The sequence below is a fragment of the Kryptolebias marmoratus genome, linkage group LG10, assembly GCF_001649575.2.
Source record: "Kryptolebias marmoratus isolate JLee-2015 linkage group LG10, ASM164957v2, whole genome shotgun sequence".
Taxonomy (NCBI): Eukaryota; Metazoa; Chordata; class Actinopteri; order Cyprinodontiformes; family Rivulidae; genus Kryptolebias; species Kryptolebias marmoratus.
In genome coordinates, this window is record NC_051439.1 from 3616631 (window position 1) to 3642041 (window position 25411).

At 39.2% G+C, this 25411-nt stretch overlaps 2 protein-coding genes across 3 annotated transcripts in view; both read right to left on the reverse strand.

Annotated features, from left to right (window-relative positions):
* stard9 (StAR-related lipid transfer (START) domain containing 9) overlaps positions 1-2051 on the reverse strand; it is a 54056-nt gene extending 52005 nt beyond the window's left edge. The window contains exon 1 of the mRNA XM_017421559.3: positions 1795-2051. Coding sequence (XP_017277048.1) covers positions 1795-1841 — 47 coding nt within the window. The 5' untranslated portion in view covers positions 1842-2051. The remainder of the gene's footprint in view (positions 1-1794) is intronic.
* A 1116-nt stretch (positions 2052-3167) lies between these two features.
* On the reverse strand, positions 3168-24531 carry cdan1 (codanin 1). 2 transcript variants are annotated; one of them, XM_017421459.2, is made up of 28 exons: positions 24410-24531; positions 23277-23932; positions 22992-23192; positions 22604-22794; positions 21641-21757; positions 21480-21558; positions 21257-21377; positions 20741-20850; positions 19114-19203; positions 18920-18995; positions 17862-18067; positions 16122-16257; positions 15863-16006; positions 14859-15025; positions 13931-14012; positions 13749-13835; positions 13600-13654; positions 13276-13412; positions 13080-13183; positions 9455-9604; positions 9178-9241; positions 8656-8734; positions 8180-8406; positions 7108-7215; positions 6959-7022; positions 5090-5301; positions 3977-4084; positions 3168-3872 (listed from the first exon to the last, which is right to left on the reverse strand). In XM_017421459.2, exons 1-28 carry the CDS (start codon positions 24485-24487, stop codon positions 3750-3752), a joined length of 3972 nt encoding a protein of 1323 aa, XP_017276948.1. In that variant the 5' UTR covers positions 24488-24531; the 3' UTR covers positions 3168-3749. The 2 variants fall into 2 exon arrangements, with proteins under 2 accessions (XP_017276948.1, XP_017276947.1); XM_017421458.2 differs by having other exon boundaries at positions 23277-23935.
* Positions 24532-25411: the final 880 nt, after the last annotated feature.

Here is a 25411-nt window from a genome sequence, read left to right on the forward strand (position 1 = left end):
ACATTCTCAGAGGCACCCACAGAATCCTATTGGTCAACTAAAACTAAGAGTAACACATATGTATGCCTGGCTGGATGAAGAATGCAGCTGACCAGGTGTAATGTTATCTCTGTAGGTCCCTATTCAAATATGTGACGGAAGGATATACATCCTTCAGGAGACAATGACTCTGAGGCCATCACAAGTAAACCAGGAAGGACAGATTTGCATATCAGTACACATTTTACTATCGCCAAAGACGAAATGGCTATAATGGTTTTTTTTCCTGTGACTGTGTGTGGTCATTTGTCTGCCTGTTGGCAAAATATCTAAAAAAAACCACTGGATGGATTTTAATGAAACTGTTAGAGAGTCATCACTGGGTGTACATCTACAACCGATTAACTTTCGGAGTCAATCCAATTCAAGATGGCTGCCACAGCTAAGGGACCTCAACAAACACAAAAACCGCTATAACTTTGTCAGTTTTACAGACACTGAGCTAAAGTTTGATGTGGCAGTAGCTGAGAGTCATTCACAGCACATATTCTAAGCACTATAAGGTCTTGCGTAAGATTGTACATGTCATTTACAAGGTTTGACCAAAACAGCTATAAATCTGTCCCTTCTCATCATAAGATCTTACTTCAAGGGGCAATATGCATTCTCTGAAGGAAGGAATGAAGGAATGCTAAGCCTTTAAAATAGGAAATGTTTTTGTTATGCAAAAAAGGAGGAGGAACAGCTGAAGGAATCATTGTCCTGCCTTTCATAGCTGGGTAAGGGCTTTGTTGTAAAACTGTACTGTTTAACCAACACAGCCTGCACAATGTCGTAACAACTCTGTGAGCTCAAAGGCAAAAGAAAAACCTGCAACACTTTTTATCAACTGGCCTAATATCGTAAGGCAGTGCTCAAGTGGGACAAAGCAACTTTACAGTTGTTCTGGGCTTTTTGCTACTTAAACTAATTTAACGCTGGAAAACAACAAAGGGAATAAAATGACTGATAGGTACAGCAGATGGCTTCATGTTAGGATTTAAGTGTTCATTTTTACACCCTGAATAGCTTTACAGCCACTGATTTTAAACAATTAAAGGCCTAACATTCTGAGGGAATGCATATCACCCACCACCTTTCATGCCAGAGTTTTAAACTAAGATTGTTTTATGGAGAGAAATTAGGGAGTTTTAGCCATTTTTTAACTGGCTAAGGTGGATTAGCTGCAGCAGCCATCTTGAACTGGATTGACAATTCAAGTTCATCAGTTGTAGATGTAGATCCAGTGACTACCTAAAGTTGAAGTTTTAAGCCCTTCAGATTATTGGTTGGGGATGACTCTCGGCTACTACCAAGCCATACATCAGCAGACAGTCATAGCTAGCTTGGTGTTGGCAAATGTTGATTAGCTGTGGCGGCCATCTTGAACTGGACTGACTCCAACAAGTTAGCAGTTGTTCATCAGTTTCATTAAAATCCATCCTGTGGATATTTTGCAAACAGACAGAACTGACTGTAACCAAAGCTTTTTTTTTTCCAACTCAAAGCTTCAAGTTATTACTCACCCTGTGCTAGCACAACTGCTGTATAGGTGACGTAGAAACAAACAACATTAATGACACATTTTGACTTGTGTAGCATGTTTACCAACATCTGAAAGCAGCTAAAACCCCATGACACCACACATTATGGTGCATAGAGGGAGAACAAATACGTGAAAGCTTCAAACGTGAAGTTCAATAATTTTGAATTAGCGTCACTTTTAGCTAGGAGAAGCAATATGCTAACAACAACAACAACAACAACAAAACTTACCTTGCGTTGAGAGGACGGACACGAATGGCCACTTTAACATTTGCCATGATGCCCGGACTTACACACAAGTCAGCGGTTCACCGAGTCGGACCTGGGAATGAAGAGCCGTCTCAGCCGGACTCATAATGGAGAAAACGGTGTTATTGCTCGGATAAAGAGAGGAGGTGGTGGAACTGCTCCACGGCTCAAGCCATCTCCAGCTGGCCGCCCGCCGCCACTCTCCGAAAGTCTTCGCGGCGGTCTGACACTTCCTCCCGGGCAGAGAGGGTGGAGGAGGGGGAGGAGAGGGAGGAGAGGGAGGAGAGGCTGCCTTCACTCCTCCCTGTCAGCCACATTTGAATCTGGCTCCTGGAGGTCTGTCAGGATCTCAGTCCCAACTGAGACTGGTTGGACTGGTTTCACTGTGGAAACCCATTTCTGCAACAAGTTATAATTATGAGACACTGTCAGCAAATTATGACTTGAGTCTCTCATTATTATAAAAAAAGTGTCTCAAAATTAAGTCATAAGTTTGATAGTATCTCATTAGATGCGAGGTGGACAATCTTATAATGAGATTAAGTCATAACTTTAAAATCTCATAACAATTAGATCCAAAGTTAAATTTGAGATATCTTATAAGTCATAATATCTTCTAGCAACTCATATTTGATATACTAAGTCATGCAGTAATTTTGAGCAAGAATCCTAATGAGAAACTATGTTATAATTTTGAAATAAAATCTCAATAAAGATATACAAGGTCACATCTTGAGGTAGTATCTCATGATAATTAGTCATATTTGACATATCTCATAATTATAACTTAATTATTATAAGATTATGAGTTGCTGAGTCAACTTTCAGTTAGCATCTCATGTTTATGATGCAAAGTCATACAGTGACTTTGAGACATATTCTTAATAAGAAATTACATGATAATTCTAAGATCTGTGAGACAAAGTTACAATTTTGAGACAGAACCTTAATAAAAACATACTAGGTCAAGATTTATGAATAATTATGAGATGCTACCTCATGATTTTGAGATTGTATGTCATAATAAGATGCTAAGTTAATATTTGCAAACATCTCATTATTGAGATCCTAAGTCTTAATTGAGATAATTATGTTATACATCCCATCCCATATTAAGATATTAAGTCATAATTTTGAGATCTCATAAATATGGGACGCTAGGTCTGAATTTAGAAACAGTACTTCGTAATTATGACTAAAATAATTTTTTTTTTTTTTTTGCTTTAGTGCTGGGTTTTCAGTTTTCTTTGAATTATTTAATTTATTAGTTGATTTAAATACAAACCAGAAATGCTTTTTTAAAAAAACGTTATTCCAAATATAAAAAGACAAAACAAGCACTTAACTACACTTGATAATCCACATCCGAATAAATCTTTATTACATATTTTAATTTTGGGTCACCATAAAAATCTTTCACATTAAAAATTGCAGCATCGTTCAACATGAACAAAAACTATCACAAATGCAGTTTTGCATTTATGAAATAAACACGCTCTCACTAGTTAGGCGGTCAAAGGCAGTATGTGAAAGTGCTACACTCTAATAAAGACAACAGTTCTGAAATCCAAAAGAACTAATCAGTCTGTTTTTAGTTAAAGTTTTAGTCTGTTAAAATCACTGATTACATACATTTCTCCAAAAATGCACAATCCTCTAATCAAGCTTTTTTACAGGAAGAGAAATCCAGTTACAGATGAGAGATGAGGTCCACATCTACAACCACTGACTAGCAGGGCATTCTGTTTGCCACTGGTGTCTCATCTGATGAGGAGAAAAGAAAAATCACGACTTCACAGGTGAAAACAAAAAAGTTGATTTCAAACACTTTTGGTGGATTGTAGAAAAAAAGAGACATGAAGTCACGCCTCCCTCTTGAAGAAGACTGTAGATAAGACACTGTGATCAGACTCTTAAGATGGTGGGTTGTATTGTAGTCATGTTGCTCCCTCTACTGTCTGATGTGACAGCTGCAGCGTGTCCATGCGCTTCTGCAGCTCAGTCAGAGGCAACAGGAGTTTCGTACTCTCTGACTGCAGCTGGAAATTCTTTATCAGCTCCTGATGAGGAGGAAAAAAATAAGAAGCATGATTACAGAAGTCAAATCACAACTAAAGACACCTTCAAAAGAATACACAATGACAAGAGCACAGTAAAAGCTCACCGCTGGCAAAGCCAGATCTGTTAGTTTCCTCCAATGAGACAGGACCTCCTCCTCACTCAATATTCCGTTGTCCACCAGCTTTCGAACCAGGAACAGGTAGTTTGTCTTCTAAAAAAGGCACAAAAATACAACCAAGGATAGAGGACAATGTTTTTGCCTGTGTGCATGTTAGCAAAGTATATTATGAACCACAGAACCTTTGGAGTCAATCCTATTCAAGATGGCTACCACAGCCAACTCATTTTCAAACAACAAGAAAAAGCTTCTGCATTTCAATTCATGGAGTAAAGTTATGGAATAAGTTAAATGAAGATTTAAAACAAAGAAATAGTTTCATACAATTTAAAAGAAAATACAAGGAAGTCATTTTCAACAGATATAGACATATGGGTGAGAGAAGGTAATAATGTGTATATCGAAGCTTACACTTGTGTCTATGGGTTTGGAAAGACAAACCAACATAAAATGGGAAAAAATAAATTAAAAAAATAATGTTAATAAGTAAACTTCGCATGTGTTTATGGGGTAGGAGTTAATAAGTTCTCACTTCTTCCTACTCCTTTTTTGAACATGACATGTTATGTTACGTTTTGTTAATGTGCATTATTTTATTTTATTTTATATTTTAATTTAATTTTTTTATTTTTATATCATGTTCGAAATAAACATATTCTATTCTAAAAAAAAAACCCTCCAAAACTCAAAATGGCTATAGCTCAGTCAATTTTACAGATATTGGCCTAAAATTTGGTGTGGTAGTAGCTGAGACCGATTCCAAACACGTATTCTGAATGCTAACAGACTGCACAAGATCTCATCGAGATGTACATCTACGCCTGGTTATCTTTTAGAACCAACCCAATTCAGATGGCCAGCAAAGCCAGCTGACCTTAGAAAACACAAAAATGGTTGTAATTCAGTTTTATAGGCATTGTGCTAAAGTTTGGTGCGGTTGTGGCTCAGTGCACACCAATTATTTCTCAGCTTTCATCTGTGATGCGTTAAAAATGTACAGTCATGCATTTATGAGTCGTAGTGAGGAAAATAAAACTCGTCAGTCCTGTTAATGTGGAAATGCAGCTGCAATAGTGAGGGCAGAAGTGTGCTGCGAACCTCTGCATCGCCAGCCTTCAGCACAGCAGTGATGGTGAGAGGGGTGAAGAGCTGATGAAGGGGGGCGGACAAGCGACAGCCTCTCCCCCACAGCTCGGCAAGCTGCTCCAGCAGATCGGACACGGGAGGCTCTGACCCTGAGCCGAGACGGACAGCAACCCCATCATGTTCGCCACGCCACAACAAAGAACGCACTGGTAGCTCTCCAGACACTAAACAGACACACAACTTTCAGGCTGGTAGGAAACGATTTCTAAGAACTGCATTAGAGCAGCAAAGCTAATGTTACATAAATGGCTAAATATAAAGTTCAGACCCAACTCTGATAAAGTTGTGATAAATTAAATCAGATTTCAATGATATGCAAATCTCAAACCCATATTTTATTCCCAATGGAACACAGTAAACATATCAACTGTTTAAACTAAGAAACTGTACATTTTTTAGGAAAATATTAGGTCATTTTGAATTTTATGGCAGCAATACATCTCAAAAACAGCTGCGACAGGTCCATGTTTCTGACTGTGAAACTTCTTCTAACATCAGTCTGTAAACATCCAGGAACTGAGGAGAGCAGCTGCTGGAGGTTTTAGAGGGGATGTTGTCCCATTCTGCTATGATGGAGGATTCTAGCTGCTCAACAGTCCTGGCTCTTTGCTGGAGATTTTTTGTTTTCAGCCGGTGAGAAGTCTGGAGTGCAGGCAGGCCAGTTCAGCACTCAGACTCTTAGACATCTTGTAATGGATGCAGTATATAGTTTAGTTTTGTCTTGCTGAAATATGGACATCATCTGGACAGGAACATATGTTGTTCTAAAACCTGTATATACTTTTATACAACTGTGTTTACAGGCAGTGATTGTGGAAGAATTCCTGAGCCCTTGTAGAATGGTATATTCAGTTTACTTTATGGACTCAAGTTAATCTGAGTTACTCACTAAAGTGATCCAGTTCACTTGAGTCGTTCATGCAAATTAGAATTTAGACTAAGAATGAAATATTTTAAATAGTTAATAACAATAGCAACCACACAGAACAAAAATGTAAAAAGTGTGACCCGAGTCAGCAGCTTTCGCAGGGATTCTTCTGTTTCCTTGAGTTGCTAACGCAGGGATTTAGTGGCAGTCCACCAGAGGACATGTAGGATCCAGGTTGTTCGAGACATCAGACTTGTGAGTCCTGATTCAGTGTGAGGATGCAGTGATGTTCTTAACAGAATCAGACTTGTTTTGAATACTGCACTGCCTGAAGGCCCGAAGATCACTAACCCTAACCCTCTAATACTGACTTTCAGTCTTGTCCTTTGAGCTCAGAGATTTCTTCAGATTCTTGAAATCTTCTGATGATGTTATGAACTGTAGATGATAGGATATTCAAAGTCTTCCCAATTTTCTGTTGAAGAACATTAAATTGTTCCATTATTTTTAGGTAGTTTTTCACAGTCTGGTGAACCTCTGCCCATTTTTACTTCTGAGAGTCTCAGCCTCTCTAAGATGCTCTTTTTACACTGTTGTTAATGACCCTAATTAGTTGCAAAATGCTCCTCCAGGTGTTTCCTATACACATCAGTTTTTCCGTCTTTTGTTGTGCCTGGCCCATTTTTTTTAGATGTGTGGCTGCCATCAAATTCAAAATGACCTTATGTCGTCCAAAAATTATATGTCTTAGTTTAAACATTTGATACATTTACTAAGTTCCATTGGGAATAAAATAGGGGTTAATGAAATTTGCAAATCATTGTGTAAATTGTAAACGAGAACAGAATGCAAAGTCCCAGCTTTTTCATAATTGGGGTTGTACATGTAGCAATTAAGAACACATTAAAACAGTTAACACATAAATATATAGTATTTAGTACACAGTCTCATACCCAGCTTGCAGGCAAGAAGCACAGTACAGTTCAGAAGCATCTGCTCTGATGTAACCATCAAGAACTAAAGAAAGAAAGAAAAAGAAAGTGATTCATACAGTCAAAAACAATAAATCCAGCACAGGTGTTTGGTTGGCACTTTTGCGTACCTTTCTGCAAGCCAGCGTCTCTCTGACTCTTCGTATCAGAGTTCTGAGCTGAGAGCCAGTTGGCAGCTCCTCGTCAGCCCTGGGGCCCACAGCGATGCTCAGCAACTCCTGCGCTCCAAATTCAGTTCAGACACAAATTCATTTTTAGCTAAGTCCAAGATGGATTCTTTGGATTTCCTTTTGAACAATTCTGATAATAAAACATTAAGCTGTCATGATAATGAAGAAGATAGTCCAATTCTATAACCTATAGGAGATAAAATATTATTAGGACATGGTTAATTTCTGTACAAATTGTACAATTCCTTAGTTTAAACATTTGATATATTATTTATATTATGTTCCATTATAAAAAGAATGTGAGTTTTTGAGAATTGCAACTCATTGCATTTTGTATTTATTTACATTTAAGACAACATCCTAACTTTTACAGAAAGAGGGTTCTAAAAGATTTAACAGTTTAAGTATCTAAAGGTTGTAGTCTTGTTTCTTAAGACTTTAGATCACATGTCAATCTCTGGTGCTCAGGGGCTGCTCTCCTGCATGTTTTAGATGTTTTCTTGCTTTTAAAACACCTGGTTTAAATGGGTGACTTGTGGACGTGCTGCTGGAGAACTTGATGATTTGGTGAGGAGGTAATTAAACCATTTGAATCAGGTGTGTTGGAGCAGAAAAACCTAAAACCTCCAGCCCAGTGGTCCTTGAGGCCTGGAGTCTGACACTGCTGCTTTAGACTGCAACTTAGTGTTTCATTTATCTCCAAGTCTGATGCTGGTTTTACCCTTTTCCCCCCAAAAATATGAAAAGACTCAGTCAGGCCTACATCTTTCTAAACAAGAAAGTGTCAGTTCCTTAGAGTTTTTTTTCTTTTGTCCTAAGACAAAATAATTCACAACAAAACATAAATTGTAGCTTTTAAGAGTCAAATATGTTTTTAAGAGCTAAGTACATTTTTATAGCTACATATTAATTTTATTTAGTAAGAAAGATGATTAAAATGGTCATTTTAACAAAAGGTTGCAAACCCCTGACCTAGCAGTTAAGGATTGTAATTTAATAAAACAAAGTATACCTTAATCTCAATGAGGATGTCTGAGGGTAATGAAGAACTGTGTTTGCAGAGAGGAGGACATGACATCACTTTGTCACTTCCTTGTTTTTTCTTTGGAGTCGTCGACTCTTCAGGATTCACCACTTCAGCCACAATGCTCTCCACGTCCACAGAGTCTGAAGCCACGGGGCTGCCAAGAACCTTCATCACCCGATCGTATCTGCTCTTCCACTCTCGTCTTACAAGAGCTTCACAACGGAAACAAAAGGACATTTCAGAAGCGTGTCCTCAGGAGGCGACATCAGATTCTTTTCACTTTTCGTATGCAGTTTGAAGTTTGTTGTTATATGAACTCAGCATCGGGCCTAACTCCCTTACATGACCATATAATAGCACGGCTTTTCTTACAGTTTTGTGGTGCTGAAAACGCTGGAACTAAACCAAAAGTTACCTCACTGAGTCACGTATCATGCGTCCCTGGAGTTGAAACTAATTACCTGTAATGTTGGCAGAAAGCCAGGTGCATGCTTTTTCAGCGGCAAGACGTTTGGTGATGTTTTCAGACGTAATCAAGACCTGGAAAGAAAACAATTCACTGTGAGGAAGGTCGCAAACATAAAAAGCACAAAAAAAAACATCTCACAAATATTAATTCCTTGCCACCTAAGATGATAATGATTTTGCTCATGTCTGTTTGTTTATCCTTAAAAAGCACAAAAATGACAACAACATTTGGTGTGGTAGCAACAGTCATCTCTAACATATAGGCTATTCTGGGAACAAAAACATCTCACTAAAACTCACAATATTGCTTGAGAATCTGCATAACATTTTTTTAAGGTTTGACCAAAAGGGCTATAACTGTTCCTTCTCGATGATCTTAATTTAAAACTCTGGCAATGAATTTATTATTTATTTTTCTCATGCAAAACAAACAAATGTATTCTGTGATTTCTGTTCCACTTAGTTTAATATGTTCATGTTTTGATACAACAATAAATCTTTCATCTTGAAATTACCATAGGTGTCGTCTCATCAGGGAGCAGTATACGTATAGCTTCGGGGCTCTTTTCACTGCAATATCTACAAACAAGAAAGAGATTAACACTCTTAAAATTGCTAACAATGTGTGCTTTAAAGTAACATTTTTGCAACAATGAGTGGTCCTTCCATCATACATATGTACATGCAATCGTTATAGAAAATTCTTCAAGAACTAAAACCTTAGATCCCTTGTATTTCACATCTGCTGGCTTTAGATGAATAGAATGACACCTATAAATGTTGTTGTTGTACCTGGTGGCTTTAGCCAAGGCTTCCAAACCAGCATCACACAGCTGAGCACAGATGGAATCATTCAGTTTTGAAGAATTTGAGTTTGGCAACTCCATCCCATCTCTCAGCATCTTCTCTCCTCGGTCCACCAGCTCTTGTACTAATGTAGCTCTGTTCAAAACACCCCATGCAAATAGGATTTATGTAAAACAGATACAAAAGGAAATTTTGTAACCAGAACCACCATTTAAAGGCTGCTACATACTCCACAAGAACCGAGAAAACCGTTCTCTCTCTCCCTGGGCTGTGAGAAAAGAATGCCACTGTTTTTGTTCTCACAGCCCTTCATTGGGAGTTCTTGCAGCTTGTTCTTGACACATTATCTGGCCAGAAAGTTTTTCCCGTGTGGTGTTCATAAATATGAAATATCCTGGCCAGTACAAACTTTGTTCTTGTTCTTGCCACCTCCAGAAAACCATACATTTCTTGCAGAGTATGTAACAAGCTTAAATGTTACACTGATGAAAAGACTTTAATGCTTTTTTTACACGGGCCCTAATTCAGAAGTCCGGCTCTACTCGGCTCGATAAAGAATGCATCGCGTTCACACCGGCCAGTTTGGTCTGTAGCAGAGGAACGCCTCCTCGTGTTGCGGGGGGGCGGGGCTGCGGCGTGGGGGGAGTGCGCTACCGAAACTTAGCGCAAGTTGTGTAAACAACGAATGAGCTATGGACAACATTGGCCCTGTGTTGTTGCTGTTTTTAAACTTATGGGGATTCTCCTGAGACTTCAGGAAGAGAGGCACAGTGGAAGAAATGCTCTGGATGCTGCAATTGTTGCGCTGAGTAGGATAGCTGTTATCCGCCGGAGACTTCAGGCTTTACAGCGCCTTCAGCTGGGGGACAGACGTCAGAAACGTTGCAGGGTAAGCTAACGCTGTTGTTTATATTCCTACCATCGCTCTTTACGCATCTGGTCACACCCACGACCAATGAGTGAACAGGAGCTAAGCTTGCGCCACTCAGGAAGCAGGGCCGGCCCGGCTGGCCCGACTCCGAAGCAGGCACCAAATAAGCAGGGACCAACCGCAAAAAAATGCAGATGTAAACGTGCACAAAGCGAGCCAAGTAGAGTGGAGCCGGGACCGTTAGGGTCCGTGTAAAAGGGGCATAAGTGAATTTCACTGGGCTGCAACTGTCATAAACAGAGCTCCTGTGCAGGTGTCAAAATACAGCTCTGATGCTGCAGAATTACAGAAACTAAATTAGGAAGGATTTGAGACGTCCATGACAACTTTGTGACAAATAAATGCAGTTGCCGACTGGGCTGCTTTCCAATACACTAATCTGCATTGTGCCAACAACAAGGTAAAAACCATCACATCCATTTGTTTACTTCTAAAGATTGGAATAGGGTCCTTAGGAACTCCAAAAATGTCAATAAATGGACAAGGTTTCAATACAGCTCCAAAAATAGGAGGTTCAATATGGCTGAATTTTAGGAGAAAATGACAAATATATATGTAAATCACACAGAGAGGTATTTTATCCGTCACATAGATCAAGAATATTGGGGTAAATTTAGGATTATTTTGGATAAGAGAGAATATTGCATTTGATGAAATACTTTATTTTATCAGAGTAACTTTCCCAACTCAAAATCATTTTGTTAGTTGAATAATTGTTCACTGAAAGAGCAAAGCTGTATATTGTGATACAAGAGCTTTACTGTGGGGCCTAAGCTCAAACAGAGCTTCAGAAGAATGCTCTGGAAACATAGAAGACACAATGTCTGCTTTGAAAAAAACTGAATAAAAGAAAACTTTGGGACTATTTTTAGAGAAAATTCGAGCAACAACGCTATGGGTTTTTGCGACTCACATGAGGTAGCTGAGAACCCACGCAAACATTTTGAGATTTTTGGGAAACTCGCTCACAAACGTTCACCAACTAGTCCCCAACAGCTGCAGCCCAGTGAGATATTGGTTTAGGTAGGCAACTAAACAGTAACAGGTAGATAAATCCATACTGTTAATGTCTTTCTTAATTCTAAAATATATAACGGTGGAAGACAAGTTAAAGTAAAATAAAGGATTATCACAGCTACATTTAATTTTGCAGTCAGTGAATTGAAAACTTATCAATCTATCACAGCTGGTTAGGGGGTTCAAAAGTTTCAGGAATAGGAGGCTAGTTAGAAAAAGTAGGGGACTGACCATCCATTGGGCAAAGTGACCAAGGAGGGTCTGGGGGCCCTCCCAGTCTTTGTAACAAGGCTTAGAGGGTGCTTGAAGAGTCCAAAATTAGCAGTTTTAAGGATAATTTGGGAAAATATTTTCAGAAAATCTGATAGAGAATTTATTTAGCCAATACAAGGAACTATCTCCAAAGGCAGTAAACCTGAAGTAAATAATCTTGTACAACAGATTTGAATAAAAACATACTGACTGAAGATTGAAATAGATTGTCTTGGCATTCTTTTCTCAAACATTCCAGCATCTGTCATCAATGCAGTGTCACGACCCCAACATCATCCAATCAGAAGCATCAGCAGATAAATGAGAACTCTTGTCCAATCAGTGGTGGTGTTACAACTACAGTACACAGTATAGTGTTCTCTAATGAAGCGTTCAAGTTGTAAGACATACATCCAATAAATAACTCCACTAAATGAAACAAAAATATTTCTGAGCATTTGTTGTGTCTGTCAACAGAAATTATGAGCCATTGAAATGATCAAACAAGGTCTTACAAACACTATCTTTTTGTAAATGGCAACAGTAAAGTGTTTTGGTTTGAATATAATAATTATAATGACAGAAACGTGACTGCCTAACAAGGGATCAAACCCAGACCTATATGTGAGGTAGATATGTAAACCATTGTCCCAACAGAGACACATCAGACACATCTTACTGGAAGCTACTCATCTATGGGAGCTCTCCTGTTTTTCTTTTATATATCATAGTTCAAACTTTCATCCTTTATCCAGGTTTGGGATCAGCAAAAGTGACTTAAAAGTGCGAAAGGAAGGACTGAGCTCCTGTGAGTGCTGTGTGACAGAGGGTTCACTACAGCACCTGCTGCTGGTTGGAAAGAAAGATACTTGCTGTCACGTCAGTCTTCAAAAGTTTCTAAAAACACCAGAAAAGGTTGCAAATTGCTTTATTTTTTTGAAAAATAGTCACTAGAGGGGTCTGAAAACTCACTAAATATAGCAACAAAGTCTCTAAGTTGGCAACACTGCCGGCACCCACGTCTGACCTGCTCTGATTGGCTCTGATTTGCTTTATTTGTTGAAAGCAGCATTAGTTTAATCCCTGTATCATAATAAGATTGGATGGTTTTAATGGAACCGCAACAAAAAACTTATTTTTCTTCTCATTTTTATAGATGACGGAAATCTGTTGTGGCGATGGAGAACTTTACTCCCTAGGAGGAAGAAAACCACCATTTATTGAGAATAAAATTACACATTGCATCGTTGTGCAGATTGGAAATAACACAGGGACTTCTGTAGGCAAACATTTTATGAAACGTGGCCTGCGAATATGCGGCTAAATCAAAGTTTTATACGGCAACTTTTGAACCCTCTGGCTGGTGCTTAGTCATCACACGCCACCACCTTTGACCTCTGTGATACTAACTTCATGTGTTTGACAGCGTTGGATCCAACTCTCTCAGCCACAAACTCCACGGTGCGGCGCAGCGATGAAGGCTGGTTGTGAAAGAAGGCTTGCTCAAGATCCACCTGTCACATTAAATCATTTGGTTCAGACACACACATACATGCAACTCGATGTCTTTTCAGATGTGTATGCTTGGAGTCTGCTGCTGATTCACCTGCAGTTTCTGCTGCGATCTGTTAGCAATCGGCATGTACTTGAGCTCAGCAGAAGTGGGAGTAATCTTGCGGATAATTCCTCCACTCCTGGCTGTGCTGCCAGACACAAAAGCAGCTAGGAGCTTTCGAAACTCATCTGAACGGACAGAAACAAGGCAGAACATTAATCCACTGCTTTAACAAAAGCCTGTTATTCTCCCTTGCCTCATTTATAGTGAAATATGAAAACTAAATGCCAATTTCAGCTCCCCTGCTTCTGATTATAAGCAAAACAGACGTGCAATAAGATACAAGGTGACTAACATAAAAGTATTTCCACTTACCGAGAAATGGGCAACATGTGTAGAGAAGTTGCTGATCCACCAGGGGAATGCAGTCCTATAAAAAAAAACAAAAAACAGGCAAAACATTTATATACACAACCAGCACTGATTTGGTTTTAGGACAAAAAAAAAACAAAAAGCGTCCTTACAAGTCCTGTAAAACTTGCACTAGCCTCCTCCTTGACCACCACGGAAAACTCACTGGTGAAGAAAATATCCTCAGGAATCACTGGAATCTACAAACATTAAAAAGACGAGATCAATACAATATAGGTTCAAAAATGGTCCCCGGGCACCACAAACACAAACGATGTCTGCAGGCTGGTCTTACCTGAAACAACCACCCCAATACTGAGAGCAGCAGAAGCTTGTTCAGGTAACACATTTCTTCACATCGGTTCAGCTGCAGTCTCCTTCACAACAGTCACAAAGGTGTTTATTTGTTTACAGACACTAAAATGTAACCAATGTTAGAAATGCTTAATGGATAGCCACTTCAATTAAAGGCCTAGAATTCCTTAACGTAATGCTTATCACCCTCTGCCTTTCATGCCAGAGTTTAAAACTAAAACCTTGTTATGACAGGAAGGGAGAGTTATAGTCATTTTGGTCAAATTTAATTCTAGTTATGCAGGATCTCGTTCGATATTGTGAGATCTATTAGTGGTCAGAGTATGACTCCTAGCCACTATCACATCAAATTTCAGTTCAGTATCTGTAAAAGTGACTGAATTATAGGGATTTTTGTGTTGGCTACAATTAATTAGCTGTAGCGGCCATCTTGAACTGGATTGCCTTGGAACGTTAATGAGTTGTTGATGTACATGATTACTTTCTGAAAATTTCAATGAAATCTGTCCGATGGTTCTTGAGATATTGTGCTAACAGACAGTCATTGTCATTTTTAGTTAATGTCAGTTTAAAGCAAAGCTCTTGTGTAATGTGTAGTGCTCAGAATCTATGCTGGGAGTGATGCTTGGCTACTATCACACCAAATTTTAGCTCTATAAAACTGACTGAGTTGTAGCTATTTTTGTGTCTGCCAAGGTTGCTTAGCTGTGGCGGCCATCTTGAATTGGGCTGACTCAGTTGCAGATGTGCATCCAGTGATTACTTTGTGTGAGTTTCACTATCTACTACAACAGATACAGATAATCAGACATGGGCAAAAACATGACTGATGTTTCGCCTTCAGCAGCGGGTGATAATGTAATGTCTTTTTAAGTGGATTATATAATTTCAGATAAATCGATTCAAACCTGTACAGGAGAAGCAGTGTCCCCAATGCGGTCCTGTAGCAGAGCAACTGAGGGCCAAGAAAGTCCAACATGGAGAGGAACTCCACCAGCCAGGGCACCGTCAAGATGGTACGCTTCCTCCTCATGCTGTTACTCAACACAGCACACACATCCAGAACCTGAACTCTCTGTGGGGCAAAGACAGAGTCAGTTTGGATGAAACTAAATGTATGGCACAGAGGTTTGCAGCAAAGCAACAAAGGTAGACATAGCAAACACACGCCGAGGGAAACAATCCTTCGCGTTAGTTCTGATCCATCCTAGAATCACCCACTGCCAAACGTTAAAGGCCATAATGTTTTGGCCTGTGTGTGTGTGTTCATCTGTTTGTAGCGTTAGCAAAATATCTCCTGAACCACTGGACAAATTTTAATTTAACTCTTACAAAGTAACAATTGGACATAACTGTACAGCTATAACTAATACTTACTTACTAATAAAGTCTGGTGTGGTAGAAGCTCAGTCATCCCCAACACAGACTTTGAGCTCTAACTAATCTGATAACATCTGTTTCTAGACTGTGCCAAAAAATTATTATAGTCAATTCTGTCTGTTAGCAAAATATCTCACAAACCACTGGATAGGTTTTAATGACATTCTCAGAAAGTAATTATTGGATATACATTTACAACTTCTTAATTTATGAAGTCATCCCAATTCAAGATGGCCACCAGAGCTAAAGGACTTTACCTAACACAGAAAAGGGCTACAATTCAGTCACTTTCACAGATGCTGAGCTAAAATTTGATATGGTGTGATACTACGAGTCAACAAACATTCCAAAAACAAACCGATCATGTGAGATCTTGCATGAACTCCTTTTCTTTCTACACAAGATTATCTTAGTTTAAAACTCTGGCATGAAAGGTGGCGGGCGACATGCATTCCTTTAAGGAAGGCTAGATTTTTTATTTGAAATGACTCAAAATAACTGACGTGCGATAATGGTCATAAATTTGCATCACCTTACTGCGCAGAGCTAAAGACGCCTCATGTATTTCTCTGGATGGTCTCTCCGATGTTTGGTAAGGGAAAAAGGAAATGAATCCCAGGAACTTCGCTAGAAGACGAGCCAGGAGCAGCACTGAGGAGAACCGCTGCTTCTCATCCTGCAAAGAGTTAAATCATGACAGTGATTGCTATATATGTAATTTCAGGGGTAACCCAGGCTAAAATGTTTTGCATCCTAAATAAAAGTGTGCAAAGAGTGATTGGACCGCATACCTGCTGCTCCATGTCTCCATTTTCCTCCTCCTCCCCTCCATCCCCAATGGAAGCAGGAGGGCTGAGGATGGAAACCTCATCCAGCTGCAGGAGCTGCTGACACAAGCTGTCCTGGAGGTGCTGGGTCAGCTGACAGCTGGTACACAATATGTAACATATAATGCATTAGATTTTTTTAAAGACATTATTTTTATGAAAAATGACTCCTCTCAGACTGAACCCTACCCAGATTGGAAAGGCAGAAATTATTTTTGTACATTTTTTTTCTCAGGGTTAAATATGTAGCATTAACCTGACCCCTTCTTTGGAGAGCAGAGACTTCTTTAAGACCACACCAGGCCAAAGACTGTTCTCTTTGTGCACACACACACACACAGACAATACAGTCCATTGTTTGTCACACACTGAACTTGACCAACTGTAAATACAGACTCAGAAGAAGTGACTTTACACTTCTCCTCTTTACTGTTTTTCTTTTTAATCAGTGTCAAAATTTCAAATATATTTAAGATGTGTATAGGGTAGGGATGTAAATAAAAAAAATGTGTATTTACAGGAAAAAAGGTGTTCAGATTAGTCAATAGTTAAAGTTGCAGTAGGTAATTTTTATAATAATTAATTTTGTACATATTTCTTAAAACTGTCCCTATCGCTTGTGCACGCACTGCTTACACCCTTCTCTCTACGACCGTGATCACACATCACGGGTTACACGGAGCAGAGGATGCACGGATACCACGAGATCAAAGGTTCATATGTAGGCCTGTCACAATAAACAATAACTCAATTAATCGCACAATAAATTAAAATTAGGTTGATCGCTTTCATTTATCGGTGTTATCGTTTCTTCGTGTCTCTCTCTCTTTTTCTACTGAAGACACTGGATGACAAAAGGTTCAACTCTGGTGCTCTTCACTGACCCCCTCCCGTTCTCTTAGCGTCAGGGGGGCAGGAACTATCTCGTCAGGTAGCCAGCCAGGGCGCATCGTCTTGTACCTCTGCAGCATCAGCCCCCGCGAGGAGTTAGCAAGCTAAAGAAACGCTGTTTGATATTGGTGGAAAAAAATGAAATGAAATTGGTTTCAAGGTTGAATGTAACAGCAGCGGTGTGGGAGCACTTCGGATTCAAACCAAATGACCGAGACGAACCGCTGAACCTTTGTGAGCAGGTATGTCCAGTTTGTGCTTTTGTTTGTTTGCACTTTTTGTTTATAAAACTGACAGTTTTGCTTGTCTTTTCTATATAAAACTAATGATTATTATTTTTTTGAAGGGCTATTCAGGTTTACAGACTTGATAATCCGTACCGTTTTGGTTGAACGTAGGTTTTATTTCCATTTTGTTTTGTTTTTTTAGTTTTTATTCAAGTGCATTTTTTGTTAACAGAGTCTGAGAGTCCATTTTAATTTTGTTTTCGGTTGTTTTGTTTATTTTGTGTTCCAGTTCCAGTGTTAAGTGATCTTTTGAAAGTAAAGTTTATTAATTTTTGAGAGGATGTACTAGCACTATTATGTTAGTATCATTACATCAGTTCAAAACTGTCTCCAAATGATATTATCGTTTATCGCAATAATTTCTGAGACAATTAATCGTCCAGCAAAATTTGTTATTGTGACAAGCCTGATGTCACTTAATAAAATATTATAATTACATAATAATATTTGGCACCATTAGGTTGAATAAATGCATGCACAACCAGTGGTATCGACGCAGAGAATTATTTTAAAGGTTTGGTCTCACCAGCTGGCTGCCTGTATAAAGTCCCTGAAGAATTCTTGGTGACCAGGAAAAGATGGAGGAGGACATGGTCCAACAACTCCGTGAGGCTGAATGAGGCGTTCTTCCAAACGCTTGAGACGACCCAGGCTATCAGCTCCCAGCATGCCGAGGAGGTCTGCGTCCGCCGTGTCTACAGAAGAGCTGCTCACATGGGGGCCTTTACACATCTGGGATAGAGCAGACTGAAACCTTTAATGTGTCGACTCAATGACAAAACACTTTCTTCCACTTAAACAACTACGAAAGTAATTTTATATCCAACTATACAATCAAGAAACTATGAATAATTACCATCTGCCATAAAAAGGCAAAAAGGCGTTTGCTTGTCTGTCTGTTAGCAAAATCTCCAATGAACCACTGGACGAATTTTAACAAAAGTTACAGAAGGTAATCATTAGATGTAAATCTGCACCTGATTAACGATTGAAATCAACCTGATTCAAGATGGCCACCACAACTAATAGAACTTGGAAATCATAAAAATGGCTACAAATCAGTCAATTTTCCAGATATTGTGCTAAAATGTGGTGTGGTAGTAACTGGGAGTCATCCCCAAAGTACACTTCAGATGCTAATACACTGTGCAAGATCTTTGCTTAAAACTTAACTGTTTGAATCAGCCTTGTTTGTCTGTTAGCAAAATATCTCATAAACCACTGGATGGCTTTTAATGAAATTCTCAGAAAACAATCACTGCATGTACATCCACAACTCATTAACTTTTGAAGTCAACACAATACAAGATGGCTGTCACAACTAATCTGACATTATCCTATTTTTATTATATGCCATTGGCTATAACTCAGTCAATTAAAAATATGGATGAGGAAGTAGCTGACAGAGATAAACAAAACTTACTCTGCCAACTGATGAGATATTGCAAGAACACATCAGATTGCACATGATGTTATTTTCAAGGTTTGACCAAAACGGCTTTAACTCTGTCCCTTCTCATCATAAAATGATTAAAGTTTAAAAGTCTAGCATGAACTGTTAGAGTAGATGAGGTGCAACTCTACCTGAACAAGCTGTTTCAAGAACAAACGGGCAAAATGGGAATGAATTCCTGCTGAAGTCAGCTGATTCATCATTCCTCTAAAAAGAAGAAAATACAATTTTCTGTAAGTCAGAAATAGTTTTCTAACGCTTATTTAACTCGATTCATTAGCAGAAAGTTAAAAGACAAACAGCTTATTGAACTGATTGCACGTACCTGATTCTACCTCCAAGCACAGAATCAAAACTCCACCCTGGTTCTTTGTGAAGGTCCTCCCATTCTCGCAGCAGCTCATAAAAAATATCTCTAAGAAGAGGACAGGGAAACATTAAATAAATGCATAACAAGCTTGTTTTCAACAATTCTTACCAATCATTTTAATACTAATCAGCATTTTTAAAGGGCACATTAAAAATTAATCACCTACTATGGTTCTGACCTTCAGAACTATTAAAGCTCAAGCAACAGTGAACAGCACTCTCACCTCGGTGACACTAACCCCTGTGTCGCACATCGGTGAAGAACTGACCTGCTGATGACTACCAACCTTTCCAAACCAGGGTTTCCCCCTGTGTTTTATAAGTCTGGTAGGCCGCCAGGCTTTCCCTACCCCGCCACCAGGCTAAGCTCCGCTTGTTTATTGTAACATACGTCATTTTTTTATACACGTTTTTTCCCCCACCCGCATTGACTTGACGAGCTGATCACCGCGCGAGGGTGCGCGCACCAACAGTGACGCAGTCGTGCTGCCCCTGCCCATGTGCGAAGGCTCCGCGCGGTGTCACATCGTGTGGTCGTGCACCTCCCAGTTTCTGTAACTTTTCGCGGATAACGCACGCCACACTCCATTCAAAATGGACAATTTCGCTGCTCTAGAGGAGCTGGTTCGCCTGTATCAGCATTTATATGATCTCTCTATGAGAGATCACAGAGATAATCAAACAGTTCAAAACTCACAGGAGGAAATTACTGCTGCAGCCGATAAAAAGGAGTGTTTATAGACCACAGAGAAAAGAAATATTAGTTCTATGATGGGCGAATCACAACTAAAGCAAATAAACCAATTAAAGTCAAACTGAATGCTTTAAGTTTAAACATCCTCTCTGTATCACAGCCAGAAAATCTGCTCTCTTTTTATTATTATTGTTATTTATTAGGTGCGTCTTATAGACCGAAAAATACGGTATATGTTGTAAAATATCCCATTAAATTGAGATTAATGTAATGTTAACAATGTTTGACCAAAATGGCCACATCTACATCTCCTCTCATCATAAAATAAATTTTGTTTGTGTTTCATATATTTATTCAGTTTTCCACATTATCTACAAAAAAAATTCACAATTACAAGGAAGAAGAAAAATTAAGAAAAAAAAAAAAAAAAAACATCGAACAAACCACCGACATCCTAGTAAATAAGGTATGCAACAAAAACAATTAATCTACTGCTCAGCCAAAATCTCAAGAGCCTGCTATTCCTGGACCTTTGTTAAGGGTTTATTAAAAAAAGTCATAAAAGATTTCCAGGTTTTATGGAATCTATTTTCAGAGCCTCTCATCACATACCTGATTTTCTCTACTTTTAAATTAAGTAGTACATCTTTTATCCAGTTTGACACTGTAGGTGGAGCGGCATCCTTCCATTTAAGGAAAGATTACACGGCGTGCTAGCAAAGTTGAAAATGCAATTACCTTTCCACCCCCAGTAGGTAAACCTAATGAATTTAGTTTTAAACTCTGGCATGAAAGGCGGTGGGCGATATGGATTCCCTCAAGGAATGCTAGGCCTTTAATTTATAGTATATCAGGGCTTTAAACTAAAGATGAAAATGTTGTGACATACCTCTGTTTCTTAAAGGTGTGGAAGCCCTTGTCGCTCCCAAAGTTTGAGCGGTTATCAGTGGCAGGCTGGAAGGGGACTGAGTGGATGAAAGTGGACACTGAAGGAGACAGCTGGAACAGATATATTAACAACAACATGAAGTATTAATCAATCAACTTTATTTCTATAACACATTTTCAAAACCACAGGGGTAACCAAAGTGTTGTACAATAGATAAAAACAGTAAGAAGGAGAGAAAAAATAAAAATAAATAAATAAAAAGACATACGGGTTCACAGCAGGTATGTTTTAAGGTGCCAAGCAAGCCAAGAATCCTGGTGTGTTAAAAGCCAAAGAATAAAAGTGTGTTTTTAAAAGAGATTTGAAAACAGGAAGAGAGGAGGCCTGTCTGACACTCGAGGGTAAATTGTTCCAGAGCTTGGGAGCAGCAACAGCAAATGCTCCGTCACCTCTGAGCTTCAGGACCTTTCATAATGCATGTGATAAAAATCAGCAGCTGTACATAATGTGCGTTACCTTGGCTGTGCTTCTGTCCTGAGCATGAGTCAGACGGTCCCTCAGATCTGGAGAGAAGGACGCCACCCGTTCATTCTCTGCCAGCAGACGCAAGGTGCACTTGTCCAAATGAGCGACCAACCTTACAGAGGTCAAAAAGAATCACTGTTGTTCGGGTAATAATGATGGGTAATGTTGGGTACATTTTCGAACTGAGAAAAACTCAAAAACAAATAGCACCCACTGAAACTGATTCTCTAGAACCTTCACTGCAAAATAGACACAATTGTGCACTTGTCTCAGGTAGCATCTTTCCAGAACATCTGTGAATGAAAAAAGTTCTCTTAGTTACAGCTGTGTGCGAAGGTTTTAATGTTTGAGAGTCTAAAAGTGCAGACGACTCACCTGAACTAACTGCACACAAACTTCCCTGCTCTTCATCACTGTGTGTATGAGGAGACCGAGATGTCAGCAACTGCATCACAAAGAAGAGCTCCAGGAAAATATTCGGCACCAAGTTTTCTGTAAAACACAAAAACATAAACGGAACATTTTTACATTTTGTTTTGTATGGATCTTATTTGCAGCATTCAGACCGTTTCTGCTTGACTTTATTGTACTTATCGCCCGCCACCAAAAGGCAAACATCTGTATGTGAAAGTGTTTGTATGTCTGTTCTGTCTGTCGGTAAAATATTTCCTGAGCCACTGGACAAATTTTAATAAAACTTGCAGAAAGTAATCATTGGATGCGCATCTACACTACAACTCATTAAAAATTAGAGTCAACACGATTCAAGATGACAAACAAACTAAAAAAAACAATGGCTATGACTCAGCCAATTTCAAAAATATTGTGCTAAACTTTGGTGTGGTATTAGCCGTGACAGATCCCTAAGAAATTACACAACCTCTCTGTCAATTTTACAGAAAATGAGCTAAAATTTGGTGTGGCAGTAGCTGGGAGTCATCCACAACACATAGTCTGTGTATGACATCTCACATTGTAGCATGAGATTGTGCATAATGTTATTTTCAAGGTTTGAATAGAACTAACTCATTTCTTAATACAAGATGGTCTTAATCGAAAACTCTGACATGAAAGGCAGCGAGTGATATGCATTCCATCAAGGAATGGGAAGTCTTTAATGTTACTGTGTGAGTGCCAGTGCAGTTCGGCTCTGCTCCATATATGTTTTTGTTAGTGTTTAAAATTAAGTTTTTTTTTTTATTGTGACAACTTACTTTGTACACTGAAAATCGATTTTTTTTACATATTTGCAATATTCATCATACTACTTTTACTTAGTCATACTCAACTGTCTGTAAATACCACTTTTATTATCACCACCGCCTTGTGGCCACTTACCAGAAATGCAGGTACTATAAAGTTCCACCAAAATGTCCAGCTCTGACAAGAATGTGACTTTAGATAGCTCAGGAGAAGTTGTTTGCACGTCTGGTGTAACTTTTGATCCTGTTCTGGCTCCTGTTTTGGTGGGGGTGCAGGGGTCCAGAACGGACGGCAGAGGGGAGGTGACCTGCTGGGCTCGCTTTGTCCTATAAATGAGAGATTTCAGACCATGAAACAGGAGAGACCCACAAGGATGGTGCAACAACTGCGGTGCAAAGAACTGTAGAACAAGGCTCCTGTCAAATTCAGCACACAAAAATATAAACAGTTTTGATTCCACAGATTTTGCAAACAGAAGTGGCAGCAAAAGTAAAAATTCACAAGTACAAGAATAAATTCTTACTTCTCTCTTTTAAGTAATTCCCTTTCTTCCTTCAGGCTCATAGGACTCCCCGCTGTCATCAGTCCATCCAGTGCCTCTGCTCCTGATGGAGGGCTTGAAGCTTTATGGAACGGGGTGGATGTGAAACACGTCTTTGGTTTTGAGTGTGGCCGATCCGCACTGACCGGTGTTGGGTTTATTCTTCTTGATGGTTTGGATGGCCTGGAAGATCACAAAAAATGTCAGGCATTTTTTTTAAATGATAAACAACTAAATTTGACTTTTATGAGAGTGGTGTGAACTCACGCAGGGGAAACAGATGATGATCCAACAGGAGGAAATTCCTCCAAGTTGTTGAAATTGAGCCGACCTAAAGACGGAGGGGAAACTTGCTCACTTATCCTACTATATCCTTCTCCTCCTCTAACAGATCTCTTCCCTCCAGTCTCTTCATTGTTAGAGCCTCCACGCCCTCCTCCATGTCTTACTTGTCCCCCCACTGCTGTGCTCCCACCACTCTTCTTGCGCCCCTTGTGTGGCTGGAAGCTGGGGCTGTGCTGCACATCAGGAGGAGACACCATGTAGTCTCCAAGACAGAGCTTCTGGCCATGTCGGCGCTCAGAGCCTGACGGCCTGGACGCAGGAGTCCACGCTGTAGACAAGGAGGGGCTGCTGAAAGCACTCACACCGCTCAGACCTGACCGACCAGCAGCATCCGACTCATTGACGGGTGACAGAGACGAGGCAGGAGAAAACAGCTGTACACGACTGGCACTGCCCGCGGATCTGCATGCCATCTTGTCTGAGAAACCACCTTGAGACTGAGCAGCAGGCCTGGCATGGCTGGGGGTCTTAGCTGGGGTGGCAGGCCCATGTGTGAGCGCTTGACTGCTCTGCTCCCTCAGGAAATTTAAAAGGAAAGGGACAAATTCCTGAACTGTCACCTCGGATTCACTGTCACTCTGCTTTGGAAAAAAAGAGAAACAACTGTTCAAGTGGATCATGACTGATTGAAATAATAAAAACCCTACATGGCTAAGATTAACTATCCGTTTCATCCATGGTAAAATGAAAAAAATAAGTAACGATTCAGATTAAAGCATCTCAACTACTAGCTGCTAAAATCCAAGCTAATATCACCCACCCTGCGTACACATACTGTCTGTAAATTAATTTATAAATAACAGAATCAGGTGGAAACGATACGACATATTCGGCTTTAAATTCAAACTAAAAAAAATGTCTTCGAAGCTGAAATGTAGTTGACTACATCTCTGCAGTCCACCTGAACTACAGCTAAATGTCTCCCGTTAGCTTTGACAGCGAAAAGTTTTGTTTACAACGCCTTGGGCGCTGTGTCATCCTGTAAAACACGATAAACGAGGACGTGCTTGGAGAAAATGTTGCTTCCGTACTATTTATATCTGTTTCCGACTCACCTCGACGTTCTTCAAGCAGCGTACAACCTTGTTAACGTCCACTTTCCGCGACAGAAGCGATTCCAAAAGAGCCGCCATTCTAGCCAGAAGATGCGCGGCTGGAAGAACCGAGGAGCCAGGGGGCGGGGTCTGCGCAGGCGCACTGCGAAAGTTTTTTTTTTTTTACATAACTTTAATAAACAACACATAATTAACATGACAAAGTGATGCTTAACAAAACAGACAGCATTTTTTCAAAAATGTTTGTGACATTTTACTAAAATAAAGAAAAGTTATGACAAAAATAAATACACATGGAAAAAATAAAAATAACTTAAAAAAAGAAGGAAGACAGAATGTTAGCAGATTAAGGTGAATGGCAGCACATCTTTGACCCAAGGTCAACTAAAAAAAACTAAGCTTTTAAGGTGAGATAGTTTTAATTTGTTTTGAGTATTAAAGAATCCATATAAAAATTGAGCTCAGTTATAAAAACATTTATGTTTGGAAGGGAATTAAAACAAATTAGCTGTGCATGGGAAATTTACCAATAAAAAATAGATGGTTATTTGTATGATTTGTGATTTTATCAATACTGTATTTAACAGTTAAAGATGACCTGTTCTGTATAATTCCATAACTCTGAGAAACAAGTACAAAGACTAAACAAGGAAATAGCTTTAAACTTATGTTCTAAATGTTTTGTTTGTTCGTTTGTCCTCTAATTTTCAGCCTCTGCAGTTTGGGTTTTACAACAATTAAAAAAAGGTTTTGTAAATAATAAAGTGATTGTCATTTTCAAATTATGAAAATTATCCCTTTCAGTTCAAGCCTTTTGTTATTTCACGCCACTAAACGCAAAAGGGAAATAACTTTTTTTTCCATCTGTACTTTTGTGTGTCTATCTGTTAGCAAAATATTCCATAGGACAAATTTTAGTGAAACATTTAAAAAGTAGTCCTTGGGCGTACATCTACAAAGACTTAATTTTTGCAGTAAACCTGAATAAAGATGGCCACCACA

Bases quoted from the DNA above. Each gene is read 5' to 3' on its own strand.
- cdan1 (XM_017421458.2), bottom strand. From the start codon at position 24,487: ATGGCGGCTCTTTTGGAATCGCTTCTGTCGCGGAAAGTGGACGTTAAC. The intron at 7,216-8,179 runs GTATACTTTGTT...TTTGGAGCGCAG, and splicing joins ACATCCTCATTGAGATTAAG to GAGTTGCTGAGCATCGCTGT. The intron at 3,873-3,976 runs GTGAGCTTTTAC...CCTCCTCATCAG, and splicing joins CAGATCTGGCTTTGCCAGCG to GAGCTGATAAAGAATTTCCA.